General features: G+C 42.0%; 1 protein-coding gene across 2 annotated transcripts in view; it reads right to left on the bottom strand.

Moving 5' to 3' along the window:
* The window catches only part of RPS6KA6 (ribosomal protein S6 kinase A6), a gene marked incomplete at both ends in the record, with an annotated part of 37,941 nt that extends 24,136 nt beyond the window's left edge, over positions 1-13,805 (bottom strand). The window contains 3 exons of one of the 2 annotated variants that reach the window (XM_082004357.1): positions 313-429; positions 4,015-4,074; positions 13,725-13,805. In XM_082004357.1, coding sequence (XP_081860483.1) covers positions 313-429; positions 4,015-4,074; positions 13,725-13,805 — 258 coding nt within the window. Of the gene's footprint in view, positions 1-312; positions 430-4,014; positions 4,075-13,724 lie in introns of those variants that run through there. The other variant, XM_082004358.1, reaches the window with a different exon arrangement.
* Positions 13,806-16,519: the final 2,714 nt, after the last annotated feature.

Below are 16,519 nucleotides of genomic sequence, written 5' to 3'. Positions count from 1 at the left end.
AGCTAACCCCTCCCACGCTGACTGTCTGGACAGGTCAGAGACAGACATTGCTTTTCTTCTAAAAAATGCGAAGTCAGAAAGGGCATCGCAGTGAAAACAAAAACAAAAAACCCAACACATCAACGAACAGCAAAACAGGATGGTTAACTTCCTCCAGAAGAGGGCAATTTCCACAAGCATATGTACTTCTACTCAGATTTGTTAGATTTATACCTAATCTTGTAGTATTACAGAAATAAGGGAAATAAAACATTAATAAGACAAAAAACGTTCAAAGAGGACATCAGATGGACGTAAAGTTTGTTATCTTACCTTTCCAAATGATCCCTGTCCAAGAACCTTAAGTAGTTCAAACTGTGCTGGATCTGCTTTCTCACATCCTTCTTTCACATGGTGTGTAATAGGAATTTCTTTCACACTTCCTTCATCCTATTATTTCAAGGCAAAGAAAAATACAACAATGAACAGGCCTGAATTAAGCAACTCTCGTTAGAAGTGCATGTAAATGCCTGCTCTTTGCTTGTTTGATTGTTGGCTTGTTGTTTCTTTGGTTTTTTTTAAATAAAATACTTGAAATTCTAATAAGGCATAAAAGAAAGCTGTTCAAATGAAGAGTCTTCCCATCCATCCTTTCTTAAATAAATGCATCTAAAATTTCTAAACTGATGTGAAATTCTCACAGAATACTCGTTCCCTTTTGTCACAAATGTTACAACTACAGCAAAGATGGATTTTCTAACATGAAAGGAATAAATACACAGATTTCTAAACAAAGTCTAAGATGATCCTCCTGTGCTTCACCTCTTAGTCTTCCCAGTGATTATTCTTCTCATCTTGAAACACTATTAATGAAAGCTAAATTGAATTTCATCATTTTAGGTAATTATTGCTTTTCACAGCAGCAAGTAATAAATATGGTCATCCAGTTGCAGCTAAAGGAATACACATAATTTGAAGAGCACAAATAAGATATGAATCATCTTAAGAGCTCTGTGAATTCTTGCATGCAACAGAAGAAACACAGCTCTGGGGTGCAGAGCTCACAGAAAGACCGTCCTGTATGGAGACCTCCTTCAGAAAGCTGAGAGTAATTCTGAGGTAGGTACAAGACTTAGTGTTCTGTTGACTTTTTCCCGTTACTCTCATCTTTACCAAAGCAGGGCACAGCAGATACAATTGTGAAAAGAAACATTCAGGATGAAAACAAATCAGATGATGTGTTGCAGCTTTTATGGTGTAAGAGAAGTTTCTGTGAACCAAAACAAGTAAGGTGTCAAAATAAGCACCCTTGAAACTACAAGCTATGGGCTAAGGCCTACAACAGCAACTTCAGCTTGCATGTAGACAAGCAGTGGCACCTCTCAGCCCTATCAAGAATACCAATGAACTTGTACACGGCAAATACAACCCAATCACAACAGAAAATCCCATTTGATTTGCAGTACTTTGCTTTTAGGGTATCCAAATGATTAACTGTCCTCCTATCCTCTCTCTAGGTCTTCATCTTGAAAGATTCTCTTTGTAGAGACCAGCAAAACAAACAACCAACCTACAGTGCATCGCTCTCCCCCAATGACAAGTACAAACAGCACCAGAAAAGACCTGACTGCTTGATGAAACAGTTGGTCTTAGAAAGAACACCACCCTATAGTCAGGTTGACTACAGAAAGTCTTGCTGCCTGAGACCATGCATTAAAACTTACATTCGGTGTTATCAGACTTGATACAGAAGTATCTAGATGAAATTCTCCAGGTGGGTTTACATAGAATTTCAGGGTAGAAACCTGGTCATCTAAATATGTACGTACTTACTGCAATAATTGAAAAAAGAAAAAAGGGGCAATCATCACACTGAATTAACTGGCCATGCCTTAATTGCTTTGTTTCTCCAGAGGGGGAAAGAAAGAGTTCAAACCAACTCTTGAGGATATTCACAAACTTTAGTCCAGCTGTTACTGCATGCGAGTCCTTTCCCCTCCATGTCTTATTTCACACTCTTTCTGGAAGAGGCCTGTTTGTACTCTCTGGTTCCCACGCAAAGGTAGGTGTTAACACAAGACACTGCTGGATAACAAAGTTAATTTTTAATTCACACTCTAAGCTACTTTATTTCCCTCTTTGTTCACAAAAAAGCAGCTGACACACTGATGATACAGTGTATACATCCCAATTTCATTTCATCCATCCATCTTGTTAACTATGCATATACGTATTCATAGGAAAGATGCACATATCTTTTCATTTTTATTACAGCTGTATTTTTTTTAAGCATATGCCTGTAATTTAAGGCAGGTAAGAACACTTGCATTTCAAGTCATCTGACAACAGATGAAAGCAGCAAGTCACCCTGTTATACACCAAGTTGTACAACAGACTTAATGGCCGGTTCTTTCTATGAAATATGTAAATACTCTATTTAGAAGCCTTTTTGCTTCATCATCCTAATTTGTATTCCTTAACACTGTGAACCTTTGCATGAGAAAAGATCTTTAGGAGCTCACCTGCTCTTCTGTTTATCACCCACCTTGAGTCACTAGCCTGTGACACCAGATGCGATTGCTGTGGAGACTGAATATTCTAAACGCAAACTGAGGAGAAAAATGTTTTCCATGCAAACAAAGAATAATCTGAGATGTATGAAGTGAGTTATTTTTTATAAAGTGTTTTACCTTCACAAAAGATGTCTAGATATTTTCACCTACTTAACTGTCATTAAAGTACTAAGAATTGGCATGATTGAAGTATAAAAAGACCTCTGCATCATCAACAAGAAATGAGCGGGTAAAGAGTTGAACAGATATATAAGCCAGTTTCATTTTCATTTCTAGTTTGGCCTCCATGAACTGCAAATTTGGTTATCTGATTTTGTGCTCTGCTGCTTGAGCAGCAAATCTATTTCAGGGCTCAGGTACCAGCTCCCACTGAGTCTCCTTGCACAAGAGGTAACTAATCCCAGCAGGTTCCACAGAAGACAAAGCACCGAAAGAAATGCCGCAATCGGTTATGGCTTTGTGCCATCTGACTTCGTTACAGCTTGACTGGTATGTAGCTCCAAGCACCTAACAAACAAGCTCAGCAACATCCTTCTGGTTCAAGTACAGTGAAAGATTGAGACAACCCCTTGCTCATCTTTCTTTGTACATGTAAGATGACTACGACACTGTTTATTTACTTACTCCACACCAGGAAACGTACAAGCACATGTTTCTACCCGTAAGAGTTTATTCTTCAAACCACTTACTCAAAAAGTTAGTATTGCAATACAAAGCAGTGCTTAAGCTGGCAATAAGATCTACTTGATACCTTCCTCCGTGGTCCTGTTCAAAAATATATGGATGTGTGTGTTGAAAACTGATGGCCAATTAATCCAGGCAAAGTCAGGCATTTCACCACATAAAGAATTAGCCTGAAGTTTAGTCCAAGATTCAACCAGCATACACAACGCTGACCTTCAGCATTCTCCTATTTACCCACATCACCAAGGCACTGGACAAAAGTCATGCTCAACAAGGTTTATCTGGGATATTTCTACAAAAAAGTCAAATTAACATGCCAGTGTAAAAATGAATTCTGTTCTAAAATAGCAGGAATTAAGTACCTTCTAGATGAATGTACTTAACTGCATTAAAAAATACAAAGGAAGAACAGATGACGGTGTAATAAAAGCAACATTAAGCACATGGTGTATAAAAGGTTCAAGGTTGGACTGAGCATTTTCTGAGGTTGAGGGATCTGTAACTGCTCTCTCCAGCTTTTCCATAAAGCACTGCCTCATGCAGCAAACTTTCCCAAACAAGGCACTTCCAGCCCCTACCCAGGTACTAATTTTCAAAATCATCTTTGAGACTTGCAGCCTCTTCAGATCTGGTCAAATAAAATGATAGGTTCAAGAGTTATTAGAGGTAACTAGAGACATTAGAGATAAGATAGAGATAGAGGCAATGCATGAATTTTGTTTCAAAAGCATGTTGTGCTAATGAGTGTCTAAACTGAACATTTATCAAATATACTTACGTGGTAGGAATATGGTTCACCTTCTTCCATGGGCTCATCTGCCATTTTAAGGCCATTTAGCTGGAGAGGGGAGGGAAGGAAGGGGAATGCAGAAGAGAAGAGAAAAAAAACCAACAAACATTAAGACTAACAATTTCAAATAAGCAGAGTTCATAATTTGCCCAATTTACATTTCAGAGCACACAAATGAAAACTGGTGTCCTCGGTGCTCTAATTTAAAACTGTAGTTTCAAACAAATACTACTACTTAGTAGTTATATTTAGCATCTCCCTCATGTATAATTTAGCATATCCCTTTGTAAATGCCATTCCATAGTGTTATTTAATTGGAATTAATTTAAAATTCCTTCTTTAAAAGCTATAGATACCATCCATGCAAGATGACACTAATGTAAAATTCTTCCGTTACGCACAAAATCTATGGTGTGGATGCTTTTCAGAAACCTAAAATCTGCTGTTGAAAATTCATTTGCAGTTTAAGAAGAAAAGATTCAAAAGTGATTTCAAGTCTTTTTGGGGCAAGAGGGAGATGCGCAAGAGCAGGTAGAACGGAGAATACATTCTTATGCACAAACATAATTACCTATTTCCTTAAAAAATTAGATTCCTCTAAAAAATTTGCTTGCATCAAAAGTTATTTAGATATCTAGCAAACAGAATACTCAAACATTAATGAAGTACTTTAGAAACTGTAGGCATGTATATCAAAGTATTTGTGGATCAATTTAAAACACACACCTTTAAGAGGCAAAAAAGTATGATATGCATCAGGATGGAAGGAAATAAATTACATGCTCTTAAATGAGCACAATACTTCCTTGTAGCTGCCTACCCTCCTGCCTCAAACAACAGTAAAAAGAAGATACCAAGTCCCCAGTCGCAGGGAAAAAAAAGTTTGAAAGTTATTTAGTTTAACCTCTCCCTAAGTAACAAACAATTCAATGCTGCTTAATAACTGAAACTTAAAAAAAAAACAAACAGAAATATAAAGGATATGCTCTATTTCAACAGGCAAAGCATTAACTAAAAACTCGAAATACCTGACAAAAGGATGAAGCCAATTATGGATTTTGCTAGTGATAATCACTAATTTATGTTAGTTGTTCAGCATCACTAACTTCACATGGCACAGATCTAACACACAACAAAATACTAACTAGAAATAATATAAGAAAACTCAAATTACTTTTTTCCTGAAAACAGAAGTTGGACCAATGAAGTTCTTAGACCAGGTAATGATATTTTTTTCTTCTACTTCTGAATTTATCTAATACACATGCCTAAGATACCAAAATATGGCATGATTATCAGTACGTGAATTGGTAAAACACAGGACTACAAAGAATCTTGAAACGCCATAGAGACAAAACAAAACAGAAAACTCGACAAACGGGTAGGGCTGAAGAGACAGGTTTATTACCACCGCGATTGCGTCATCCAAGCAAACCCTCAACCACTTCCACTGCTTCTCCTGGGACTCTTGATTTCAAGTAGAGCTTTTAAGAGCTAAGTCCTAAATTAATGATTTTGACAACATTAAATCTCCAATTTTTGTTATCAAGGTACTGGCACTTATTTTTGGACTATATCCTCACTGGAAAAAAAAAAAATCAAGGAAAGTAACATGAGGCTTTGGTTACTTCCACTCTTCTCTAAGTTTCTATTTACTTTAACCACAGTGTACACACATACTTTTCACATCAACTATAAGCCATCAGTTCAACCCAGCGCTGGCATATTCAACACATGTTCATCATTCATATATATCATGCATTGCCACCCTAATTTCTCAAGGCCAAAACTCACTAACCTATTACCCTGGATTCAGAAACCCCACATACGCTACAGAAACCAATGCTGCTAACTAATTTGCTACATAACTTTTTTTTTTTTTGCACAACTATTTTTTCCAAATTAGTTACTGAAGAGATGGGACATTCACTATACCTGTTATTGTATGAATTAATTTGATACATCAAGAAATAATCAAGAAATAATGCCAAAGGTCAGACCAGATATGAGCTGCAACCTCGTTTCAGACGATTCACTGCCATGTGATTTCTTTTCACAATATCACTAGATTACATTCAAGCGTGAATTAATGCGCTTAATGTTGTCCAAAAAAACTCATTTGGACCTAGCAAGAACAGGGGTTTCCACGCCAGGTGCTCAAAAATACGATACAAGTCCTCAGTCATGAACTTCAATTTGAAGTGAATTTAGCGTGCATTTCACCTTTTCTTTCTTTAAATATGGTCAATGTTTTCCAAGGTGGGTTTTTGGGGGCTTTTTTCCTTTTTTTTTTTTTTTTTACTTAAATTTAAGCTCTGGAACCACTACCACTAGCCAGAAGAACTGCAGATACACTGAAAACAGTAGCTTAACTCCAGGCAATCAGATACAGAAAGCTATCACTGCTGGAATAGGGTTTTGAATTAAAAAAAAAAAAATCAACATGTTATTTGATCTACATAGTTCCTGAGCATGCCATGTAGGCATACTTGCAGCTTTCTGGCAAATCAAATATAGTAAGTTATTGGATTTTTAAGGAAGGTAATCAAATGTCATCTTAATTAACAATTTCCTATCGTACACTTTTCCCCTTCATTGTTGCTCCTGTTTGTTTTTTTTCTCCCTGTCCAGTCTCTCTATAACTACAAAAACTGGGATGTCTGCCAATTTTTAGTCCAAAGAATTTTATGTTCAAGTGCATGAATCTACTTTTGCTGCCCGATATACACAACTACACTTTTGCCTTATTTGTTTGTGAACACTTGTCATTATCCATTAAAAAAAGCCCAAAACAACAAAACAAACACCAACAAATCTGTTGGATTGCAAACCAAAGTCTAGTAGTTTAAAGAACTAGCAGTTTGCTGGTTATTCAGTTTAAAAAAAAAAAAAAATCAATGACAAAAATCAAATCATTACTCTTCCATAGAGTTACTTATATTAGCCAAGTTTCAGTAACTAGAAGTTTCCACTGTCTCTCATATTAGGCAAAAAAGAAAAATTACAGTTAATACTTAATTCCCACCTTTACGGAAACTAAATACAAAAATTCTGCTGCCGCAGCCAACTGGGACCCCTTTTAGTGATTTGATCATTACTATTTATGCACGAACATATACAGAACAGGGGTATCTTAATCTCTAAGTCATTGCTTACTAAATATCTATGAACGCACAAATTTAATTTATTATTTGGAATTAGAAAGCACATCTCCCTAAGAGAACAGGTAAAAGGAAGCAAGTACGATTATTCTGAAGGCAATTCTTTCACCCTTGAATCATTTTGCTGTTCAGTACTGCTAAACTCCTACAATTAACTGAACGTTTCAAATACCAACTTTCATTAAGACAGAAACTAAACTCAGACATTTTGGCAAACAGTATCAAGACTTTCCAAATAAAAAATTTAACGTTAGAGAAAGTATTCTGCATTGTTGATCAGTATAAAAATAACCAAAACCACTACATAAAGAGAGACGAGAACCAAGTTAAGGTCAGACAACCTGGCAGGTAAGAAACTTACTTTTCCAGAGGCACAGGCTAAGAGACCCAATCCTCCGATGCCAAACCGCCTCCGAGGTAACACAGCGCAATCTGCCTTCTGATTTAAATAGCTGCAAAGGATCCCATGACTAGCTGGGACTATACCCTATTACCTTGGGAGAATATCCAAAGGGCTTTTGTGGGCTGGTAAAAAGCTTAACTACTATTGCACATGTTTTTCCTCTGATAATTACAGCAGAACAGAGGAATCCCAGTATTACCAAAGATTAGAACCATCTCCCCCCCCGCACATATTAAGGATGTTTTAACAGTTTACATGATAAATACGTTATGGTTTGGTGGGTCTACAGGTTTGGGCCAAAAGAAACTAGACAAAGGGTCAGCCAAAATGCCTAACTACAAGGCAAAACAGCAGAAGATGTAAAGCTGGTTCATTCTGCCCTAATTTTACAAGTCTTCAAAGAGAATTAAAAGTTTTCTAGAAAAAACAGAACCTGGAATTATATAATCATAATATTATTAGAAGTAGAAAGCGTTATTCGTCACCACTCACGTACAATCTAGTCTGGCTTCAAACGGGTAAACTTCTACATAAGGACCAACAAAAGCTTCTGCGTCCTCCACGGTTCCTCCTTCACTGCGCTCAATTTGCTAAGTTACTGCAGCTACTAGACTTACGCCTCTCAATTCTTCCAAATGAACACAAGACAAACCAGTTTGCTTCCCCGCATACAAAAGTATTACTTCAAATACTTATTTCAAAATGTTAGAGTGGCAGCTTACATTAGAAGCCTTAGTTATTTTGAAAAGACTTTGAAAAAAAATCCTCTGAAAAAATCCTGTTAAGACAACCACATTTGTTCCTCATTTATTTTGAATTACATCTGCAGAGAGTTTGCATCATTAATTTAATTAGCAACACATTGGCCTACTGAATCTTATTTCCTGAGATAGGTTTGAGAAATTTGGGGGTTCTGTGCACAGCTGAACAGGTGAGGGGTTCGTTGTTTTTTTTTTTTTTAAATCTCTAAAAGTCACTGTTAACAAAACCGACGCTTAAAGGCACTTGTTCTTCCTGTAACTTTTCCCCATGCGATTTTTTTTTTTTTTAATGGTAGATATTGCTATTGCATGCAGGTGCCCAAGCTGGATTCAGTGCTCTTTACCACCCAGGCTCACATGCCTTTGGGAAGGAAAAATTTCCCCCAGTGCAGCAGCCAACCCCACGAAGTGGAGGACGGAGCCGTGTTATTAGGGTTGCCCGACACCAAGTTACACCAACTAAAGCCGAGTCCCACCCCACCACAGTGTGACCAGAGGAAGGATGTCCCACTGATGGCAGTGCCCACGTGAGCAGGTCTTCCCTGAATTTTCTTCTCATCTGCTGACCGCGCAAGCCCTGTGCTAGCCTGAGTCCCTCAGCTCCTCTCACAGAAGGAAGAGGCCAGGTAACTCACATTCTCTTTAAACATACCAAGTAAAAGAGGAAGATAAAGCCATCTACCTTAAAAAAAAACCCGAACACAAAAACCACACACACCAGCAAAACTTCAACCCATAATCAATTACTATGGAAAGTTACAAAGTTCGTTTCCTGTGGCAAATAAATCATACATTCACATGAGATAACAAACCTTCAGCAACTTATAATTACTAATTTTAAGAGAACATTTTGATCCTTTCCATTACCAGAGATCAGGGGAGAATTACGCGTGTCTCAGACTAGTTACAGCTATGACGAGACACAAACCTAACCGTTAGCACAGGGATCACTGAGCTAGTAAAGGACTTGGAATCTCTTCACTACCGCCTGTCTGGGAGAAGGCTGTAAGCCCATAACCACAGGGCATAGAGCAGCCACTCTGGGAATAGTGTTTAATGGCAGACTACAGAATACTGGAAAAGGGTAAGTTTTAATCTTGGTGAAAACACCACATTTCAAATTTTATTCTTAACGTAATAAAGAAGTGCATCTAGATGAATATTAAAATTCTATACGTTACGAGCTAACAAATCATACCATTCTTCTGTCTTAGAGTTACTGCGAAGTCTCTCCAAAGCTATTCTGAGGGAACTGAGAACGGGTCGAACGGACTCCCCGCTCCTTTTTAGAGACTCAGAACACCATAGCAGACTTCCAAAACTATCTTCAAAACTGGTATACCAAAACAGAATTATTATGATTATATTGTAGCACTTTTCAATCATAAAGGCACTCATTGTCTTCCATTTAAGAGTATTAGTGTGCTTACTTTTTAAACTTCTTTTTTTAAGCCAGCTTGTTCTTGTAAGTCCTTATAAAAACTACATTGTTGCAATGGCTGAGGGCACTTAAGTTACATGCAATACTACTACTTTCTTTTCTTAACATAACACCACCTAATTGCAGAGATTTTCAGATGCACAAAACTAGGTAGCTGAGTCATCCACGCCACTGCCAGTAATTACTCACAAAGGAGTTATGCAACTCCCAACACTGACAAAATTCAGCGGCCTTTGACAGACCAGGCTCAGAACGTGCTTAGGAGGATGGACTAAAAAACATCAGCCAAAATCAAAGAGGTGTATTTATTTGAATTGGCATAGGCAACAGATTATGTACAACAGCAGCAAAGCTCAACCCACGAACACGCCTTTTGGAAGGCAGCAGCTTTCAACGCAGCCCAGTTTTCTAGCAGAATACTTAAATTTTCAGTCACTTTGTTGTTCCAGCCTTCTCTTCCTTGTCACTGTCAGACACTTAAGCAACTGATTTCTGAAGTATTTATTTAAAAAATAAATATTTGAGCACGAGATCGCATTTATGCCATTCACAAGATTCATGTATTGCAAACAGCATGCACTTAAGTCAGTTACATTTCTCCTTTTAATGCAAGGCTACTTCTATTAAACGGGCAGAAAATTCCAAAATTACTGTATCCTGCCCAATCCCAAGTATTTTTGCATTTCATTCAGCTTGGTCAATAAAACGTTAACATTTACTTTCCTGTTTCTTTGTAGACTGCAATCATACTTTAATAATTTACAACAGTTGATTATAATCAACATCCTCATACCTATTTTTATCACCATGAAATTACTTATTAATCCTATATTTAGGAGGAAAGAAGTTCACTCAATATTCGAAGCTTAAACTGCTTGACACTGACTCTTTCTACCTATGCTAAAGGAATTCCCACCGTCACAAATTGCTTCGCAAGTGACACTGTCATAGGAATATAAGACCAGACAGGAACAGCACAGTGTACCACCCAGAATTTAATCCTCAGCACTTCGAAGACAACCAACGTGGAGGAGTGCAAAAACCTAAATTTATTCCAAAAGTTCATGTTCTTTTTATGCCTTGAAGCATGAAAATTTGTTTCCTACCTTCAAGATTGCATTCTTCCTTTGCCAACTGTTTCTACTTTGTCAAGTCAACACCAGCGCTACTTTGCTGGAAATGCACTTATTTCTAATAACGTAACCCCAAATTTAGTCAACAAGCAGATTCCCCAGAGAAAACAGTTTCTCAGATTTTTCCTCCTATGCTACAACTGACGGACAAGAGCACTAGGAAGCACGAGTAAGTCAGTCTTCAAAACACAGGACGATTCCACAGTAATGCTGTGGTTGCAGTGAGGCCACGGTCACCGAGATCTATCAGACTGACAACATAAGGTTGTATTAAGTACTATAGGCTATAATTAATTCTATAAAATTTAAGTGAAGAATCCAAACCAAGATTCATTTTAACGTAAAATAAACCTTTGCTAAATCCCCAAACGATGTGAATGTAGAATTCCAACACGTGAAAAGTACTACACGGCCCTGAGATGCGCTTAATATAAAGTGTTATGACAATAACAAGTATTTGTTAATGTAATTTGAGAACTTCATGCGCAACTTGAAGAAACTGGTTTTGGTGTAAATGGAGTCTCAGACGCTGCTGGCCAAATGTAACATGGACGTAACAAACGCGATGTCTTATTTTAATCAGAGCACAATTGAAGTAGTTTTACACAGACCCTGTTAAGTAAGTAATTCGTGTACAGGCTTGAGGAAAATACAATTTAAAGAACAACTGTTGCAAACAATTGCCTTCAGATGTTAGGAACACAGAGCTGTTTCAGTTAGATATCCACCGTCCTACGCTCTGTTGGCAAGATGAGCGTCACTTCAGAACCAGTCTCCTCCGACACCGCAGTGCCGAGCTCACGTCTCTCTCTCAGCCCGAGCCCAGTAAAGTATTTGAAGACAGCTGAAACGTCAGCCGCAGAACCACCTGTCTGAGCTTTGCTGCGCTGCAGCTAGGGCTGGTTCTCCAGCCTCTCGCTAACTGCCGATACAGTATTTATGGCAAAATCCGTGCACAAAAGCAGCACTGAACACAACACTCTGAAAGCAGCATCAGCCTCAGTGGAGGGGTATTCGTCCAGCCAAAAATTACCGAGACACACACAGTAACCACAAACGTTCACATTTCAACTCTGATACTACAAGTTCGGATTATTTTAACACTGATGTATTCCAATATTCTTAAAGAACAGATCAACGAGGCCGAGAAACTTCTCGGACCTTCGTTAAGCTTCATACCTTAACTACAGCATGCTATTTTTACAAACTATGAGATTAACAAATAAGCCTTAATACTTCTGCTGACTTTTTAATCCTTACCTGTACCTTCACTAACATAATTAGGATTTGTCTAATATTAAGGTACAAGGACTGCATCAAGTATTATTAGATCATCAGAATATTTTGAAGTGTAGCAGTGTAGAAATGCATGTCCAGTAATTACAGTACTTTGCAGTGGCACTCTGTGGACACAGCTACAGAAAATAAAATAAAAAAAAAAACCCTAAAGAAATTTAAAGCCTCATGGCTTTATTCCTACAGTGAAGGATTGTTTTTTTCCTTTACATGTACAAATTTGTATTATAAAATAAAATTTCACTAAGATCCTTTAAAGAATATTCTTTCACTCTTCCCAAAACTTTAACCTACGCCTGTTTTGCACACTTTGTAACTCAGAAATGAATTTGCTACAGACCTTTTTACTTGCGATAAGAAAAGCTTACTGCATCACGGAAAGCAAGTCCGACCAGTTTTGAGAAGCTTTATTTTGATAACATCTTTTGTGCGTCTAATACACCTAGGTGTATTTATTTGTCATACTTGACAATACTTGATATGTAATCCTATCCTTCTGATTTAAAAGTGTAAAAAGTTTTCATACTTGAGTGTCACATTCTGCTGAGGTACACGCATTAGTACAGCATAACCAATTTTACCTTTTTTTTTTTTTTAATAGCATTTGGTACTTGCTTATGGATGGACCTAGAGTGCTGGGGAATACCTCAAAGGCACTCTCAGAGTTCTTCCTTGTTCTTTACAACATTTAAGCACCCGAACATCAGTTACACACTCCTGGTTCCTTCTCTTAGTTGCGTGTACGATAATTGTTGTACAGTTACTCGACGACAAAGCAAAGGGGCCTCTCCGAGCGAGAACCTACCTGGACGTGCAGCCAGATTAGCACCACCCAATTCTCAAAAGAACTTAAAGCAACTTTGACGGGAGCTACGGCCATGAAACAGAGAGTTTACCAAAACCCTCCGGAGCTGTAAGTTAACCAGGGACCGGTAACTGTGACATAAACACGGTCAGGAAGGCGGCACGAAGCCCACTGGCCTTCAGCGCTGTTATCCTCCCAGGCTCGGCGGGCTCTCCCCGGCCCCACGCGTGTCACCGCGCCTTCCCGTCGCTCTCCCAGCGCCGCCGCCGCCGGGCGCGGGCTGCGGGGCACCGGCGGGCTCGGGCCCTCCCGCGGCGGGGGCGGGCAGGGGCTGCGGGTCGCGGCTGGGGGCCGCCGCCTTCCCGGGACGGGCCGGCGCCGGGGCGAGGTCCCGGGAAGGTGCTGCGGGGCGGCGCGGCGTGAGCAGGCCAGGTGCCGGGGCGGGGGATCCCGGGGGAAGCGGCGGCGGCGCCACCACCGAGGGAGCCGGGATCCGGCGGGGGAGGAAGGCGGACAGACCGGGGACAGCGAGGCGGGAGGGGCGGCGGGGAGCGCGGCCGGGGGCGTTGCGGTGCGCCCGCCCTCCGCCCCCGGCCCGGCCCGGCCGCTCCCAGGCGCCGGCGGGGCCCGGGGCGGCAGGTGCCCGCGGGGAGCCGGCCGCGGCGCGGGGAGCCCCGCCCCACCGGCCCCACACTGACCTCGCCGCCGCTCACGTACAGCTCCATTTTGTGGCAGGGCTCCGGCTCCTCCGCGTCCTCCAGCGGAGCGAACGGCACCATGTCCCGGCTCTCCTCCTCGCCGGGCAGCCGCCGCCAGCCGCTGCACGCTCCCCGGCCCGCGGCCGGCTCAGGGGCGGCGGGCGGCCGCGGCGGGCCCCCTCCTCCTGCCCATAGAGCGCGCGGCGGCGGCGGAGCTCGGGCTACTGCTGCTGCCGGCCGGCGGGGGCGGCTCCGCTCTGCGCGCCCCCGCGCACACCCCCCAACATGGCGGCCGGCGGGGGCGGGGCCGGCGCGGCATGGGGGTGACGTCAGGGCGGGCCGGAGAATCCCCTGCATGGGGGGGTGGGGGCTGTGACGCGCGGTGACGCGCGGTGCCGCTAACGTCCGTTCGGCCGCGCGGCGCCTCCCGCAGGGGACCGGGGCCGGCGGCTGCCGCCGGCCTGCGGCACGGAGAGGGCTCCGTTCGGGCGGCTCTGCCGCGCTGCCCCCCGGCCTGAGGGACCGCGGCGAGCAGCCGTGAGGGCGGGCGGGGGGCGGGCGGCACCTGGACGTTCCGCCTGAGGCTGAGGGGGAAACCGAGGGAGGGCCTCGGCGGGCGGCGCGGGGGCGTTTAGAACGAAACGAAAAGGGGTAGAGAAAGCGCGATCGTGTTCAGCCAGTGAAGTATCCGCCGGCTGAGAGACCGTTGTCCCCTCAGCCCCCCCGAGGTGCCCGGCCCCTGCCCTGGGTGCCCGCAGGCCGCTCGGGAGCGCGGGCCGCCCCCTGAGGCGCAGCTCCCGCGGAGGAAGGCAGGCGGGCGGCTCGCCTTCCCCACGAGGTGGCGGGCGGGGGGGTGGGGGGGAACCCCCAAAGTGTTTGGGTTTTCCAAACGCAGAGGTGGCAGCATGCGAAGCACCGGGCGGCCGGGGAGTGGGAAACCATAGCCTGGTTCCGCCGAGGTGCTTCGTGAGAGGAAAAGCCTGAATAAGCTGCGTGCGGCTCTCACAGGAGGGGGGAGCAGCCGGCTGCACGGCCGTTACAAACGCCGCGGGGACGGGCTCCTTTGTGTGCTCAGAGAGAAGCGCTGCGGCTTTTCCAAACCTGGCGGGGGTAGAAAAAAAAACGGGGACGAAAAAATAGCATTTCTTCTGCACCGTTTGATCTTAGGGGCTGGAAAACACTAGATGACGCTATCAAAAATACATATTTTTAAGGATAGAAATCTGCCTCGGTGACACTGAGTTTTTATTTAAACACCCTGCATGACTTATTAGTAAGCCCTGCCCTTCAGATAAAGCTAGCAAAGGAAGTCTCCAGCCGTTCTTAATTGCCAAATAATGTTGATGAAATCGGCACAACCGAGGGAAGAAGCTGGTACGTCCATAGCCCAGAATGCTTTCTCGTGCTGATATTTTTTTTGTTTTTTTCCCCCACTCGGAAGTCAATCATCGTATAAACAAGTACACAGTACGAGATGCTGCGCTGCTGTAGTCCTCGATTAAATTGGGAGCGACCCGTTTCACAAAGCTACCCGTCGTTCCCGGTTCCCGGTCGCCAAGCCTGCTGAAGAGCGTTGCCTGTTGTGAATGTGTCATTGCAGCAACAGCCAGCTGGCATGTCAGCATTTCCATTGCGAACCTATTTTTAAAGGTCTGTAACTCAACCGTGGAAGACGAATGGTTTGGACTGAAACGGGGAGCGTGTACCAGGAATGTTCATCCTTCAGAAAAGAAAATGTACGCAAGAAAATGTCGGACCAAAGTTACCAGTACTTAATATCGAGAGGGTATTTACATTTTAAATATAGAACTGTTTAGGCTAGGTCACTTGTAAACATTGTTTTTGTTATAGTAGGGTTGTGCGAACATGGAGCTTTTAGAGCAACTAAGTGACAGGAGATGACGGGACAAGCGCCAGCTTCATGGGCCTTTGGGTCGCACACAGCTGCCTACCCCGGTGCCTCTCTTCGTGTGCATCCACAAGAAGCCAAATGGCCAAAGCTTTTCTTGTGGGATTAAATATGTATGTACTTGAGCGGTGGCACGAGGCAGCTCTTAATTTAAATATAAAGGAAACCAAGTGAGACTTTCTGACTGCGCTTGAGCGCTCAACAAGAACTTGTCTAAAACTTGTGTTGCAGATGCTGTTTCCGCGCGTCTGATTTTTCCTATTGCCTCAAACAATAAGAGATTGTAAGCAAATGTTCTGCATCCCCAAAGTCTTAGCACTGTAATGTTTGAGAAGTTCAGAGAAAAGCAATAATCAAAGAAGTTAATATTGTTATTCATGTCAAAGACTATAAAAGGCATATTATGATATATGTAGATATAAGAGTGAATGAATAAGAAAGAGTAAATTGAGAATTTCTTTTACGCTAGGTCTCACAACCAAAGAAGCAAAAGGTATTTGATAAAAGGCAACAATATGTCACTGAAATTTAAAACTTAGCAAGTCCCCCCAGTGGTCTTCTGTAGAGAATTAAAACATCAAAAATATAATAGCAAGTCATTAGTTTAGGAAGACCAAAGCCTCAGGTCTTGGGTTTCAAATTAATATTTAAATATTATATATTCAGATATTTTTTATACCTTTTTCTAGAGCATCTAATCTAGCCCGTGTCCATGACTGTATGGATATCAAATCTCATTTGCTCTGCAGTTTTCAGCAGAATATTTTTTCCATTCCAGGACCTTAATTTGTTCAGCAGGTTCTGCCCGTTATGTTCCTCAGCGAGCTGTTGTATGATCAGCATGACATGATAACCACTTTTTCCTCTGTCAGGCGCTTTCATTAGA

The sequence above is a fragment of the Phaethon aethereus genome (genome assembly GCF_964289735.1).
Source record: "Phaethon aethereus genome assembly, chromosome: 10".
Lineage (NCBI taxonomy): Eukaryota > Metazoa > Chordata > Aves > Phaethontiformes > Phaethontidae > Phaethon > Phaethon aethereus.
Note: the sequence above shows the minus strand (reverse complement) of the source record. Positions and strands in the feature narration are given on the sequence as shown.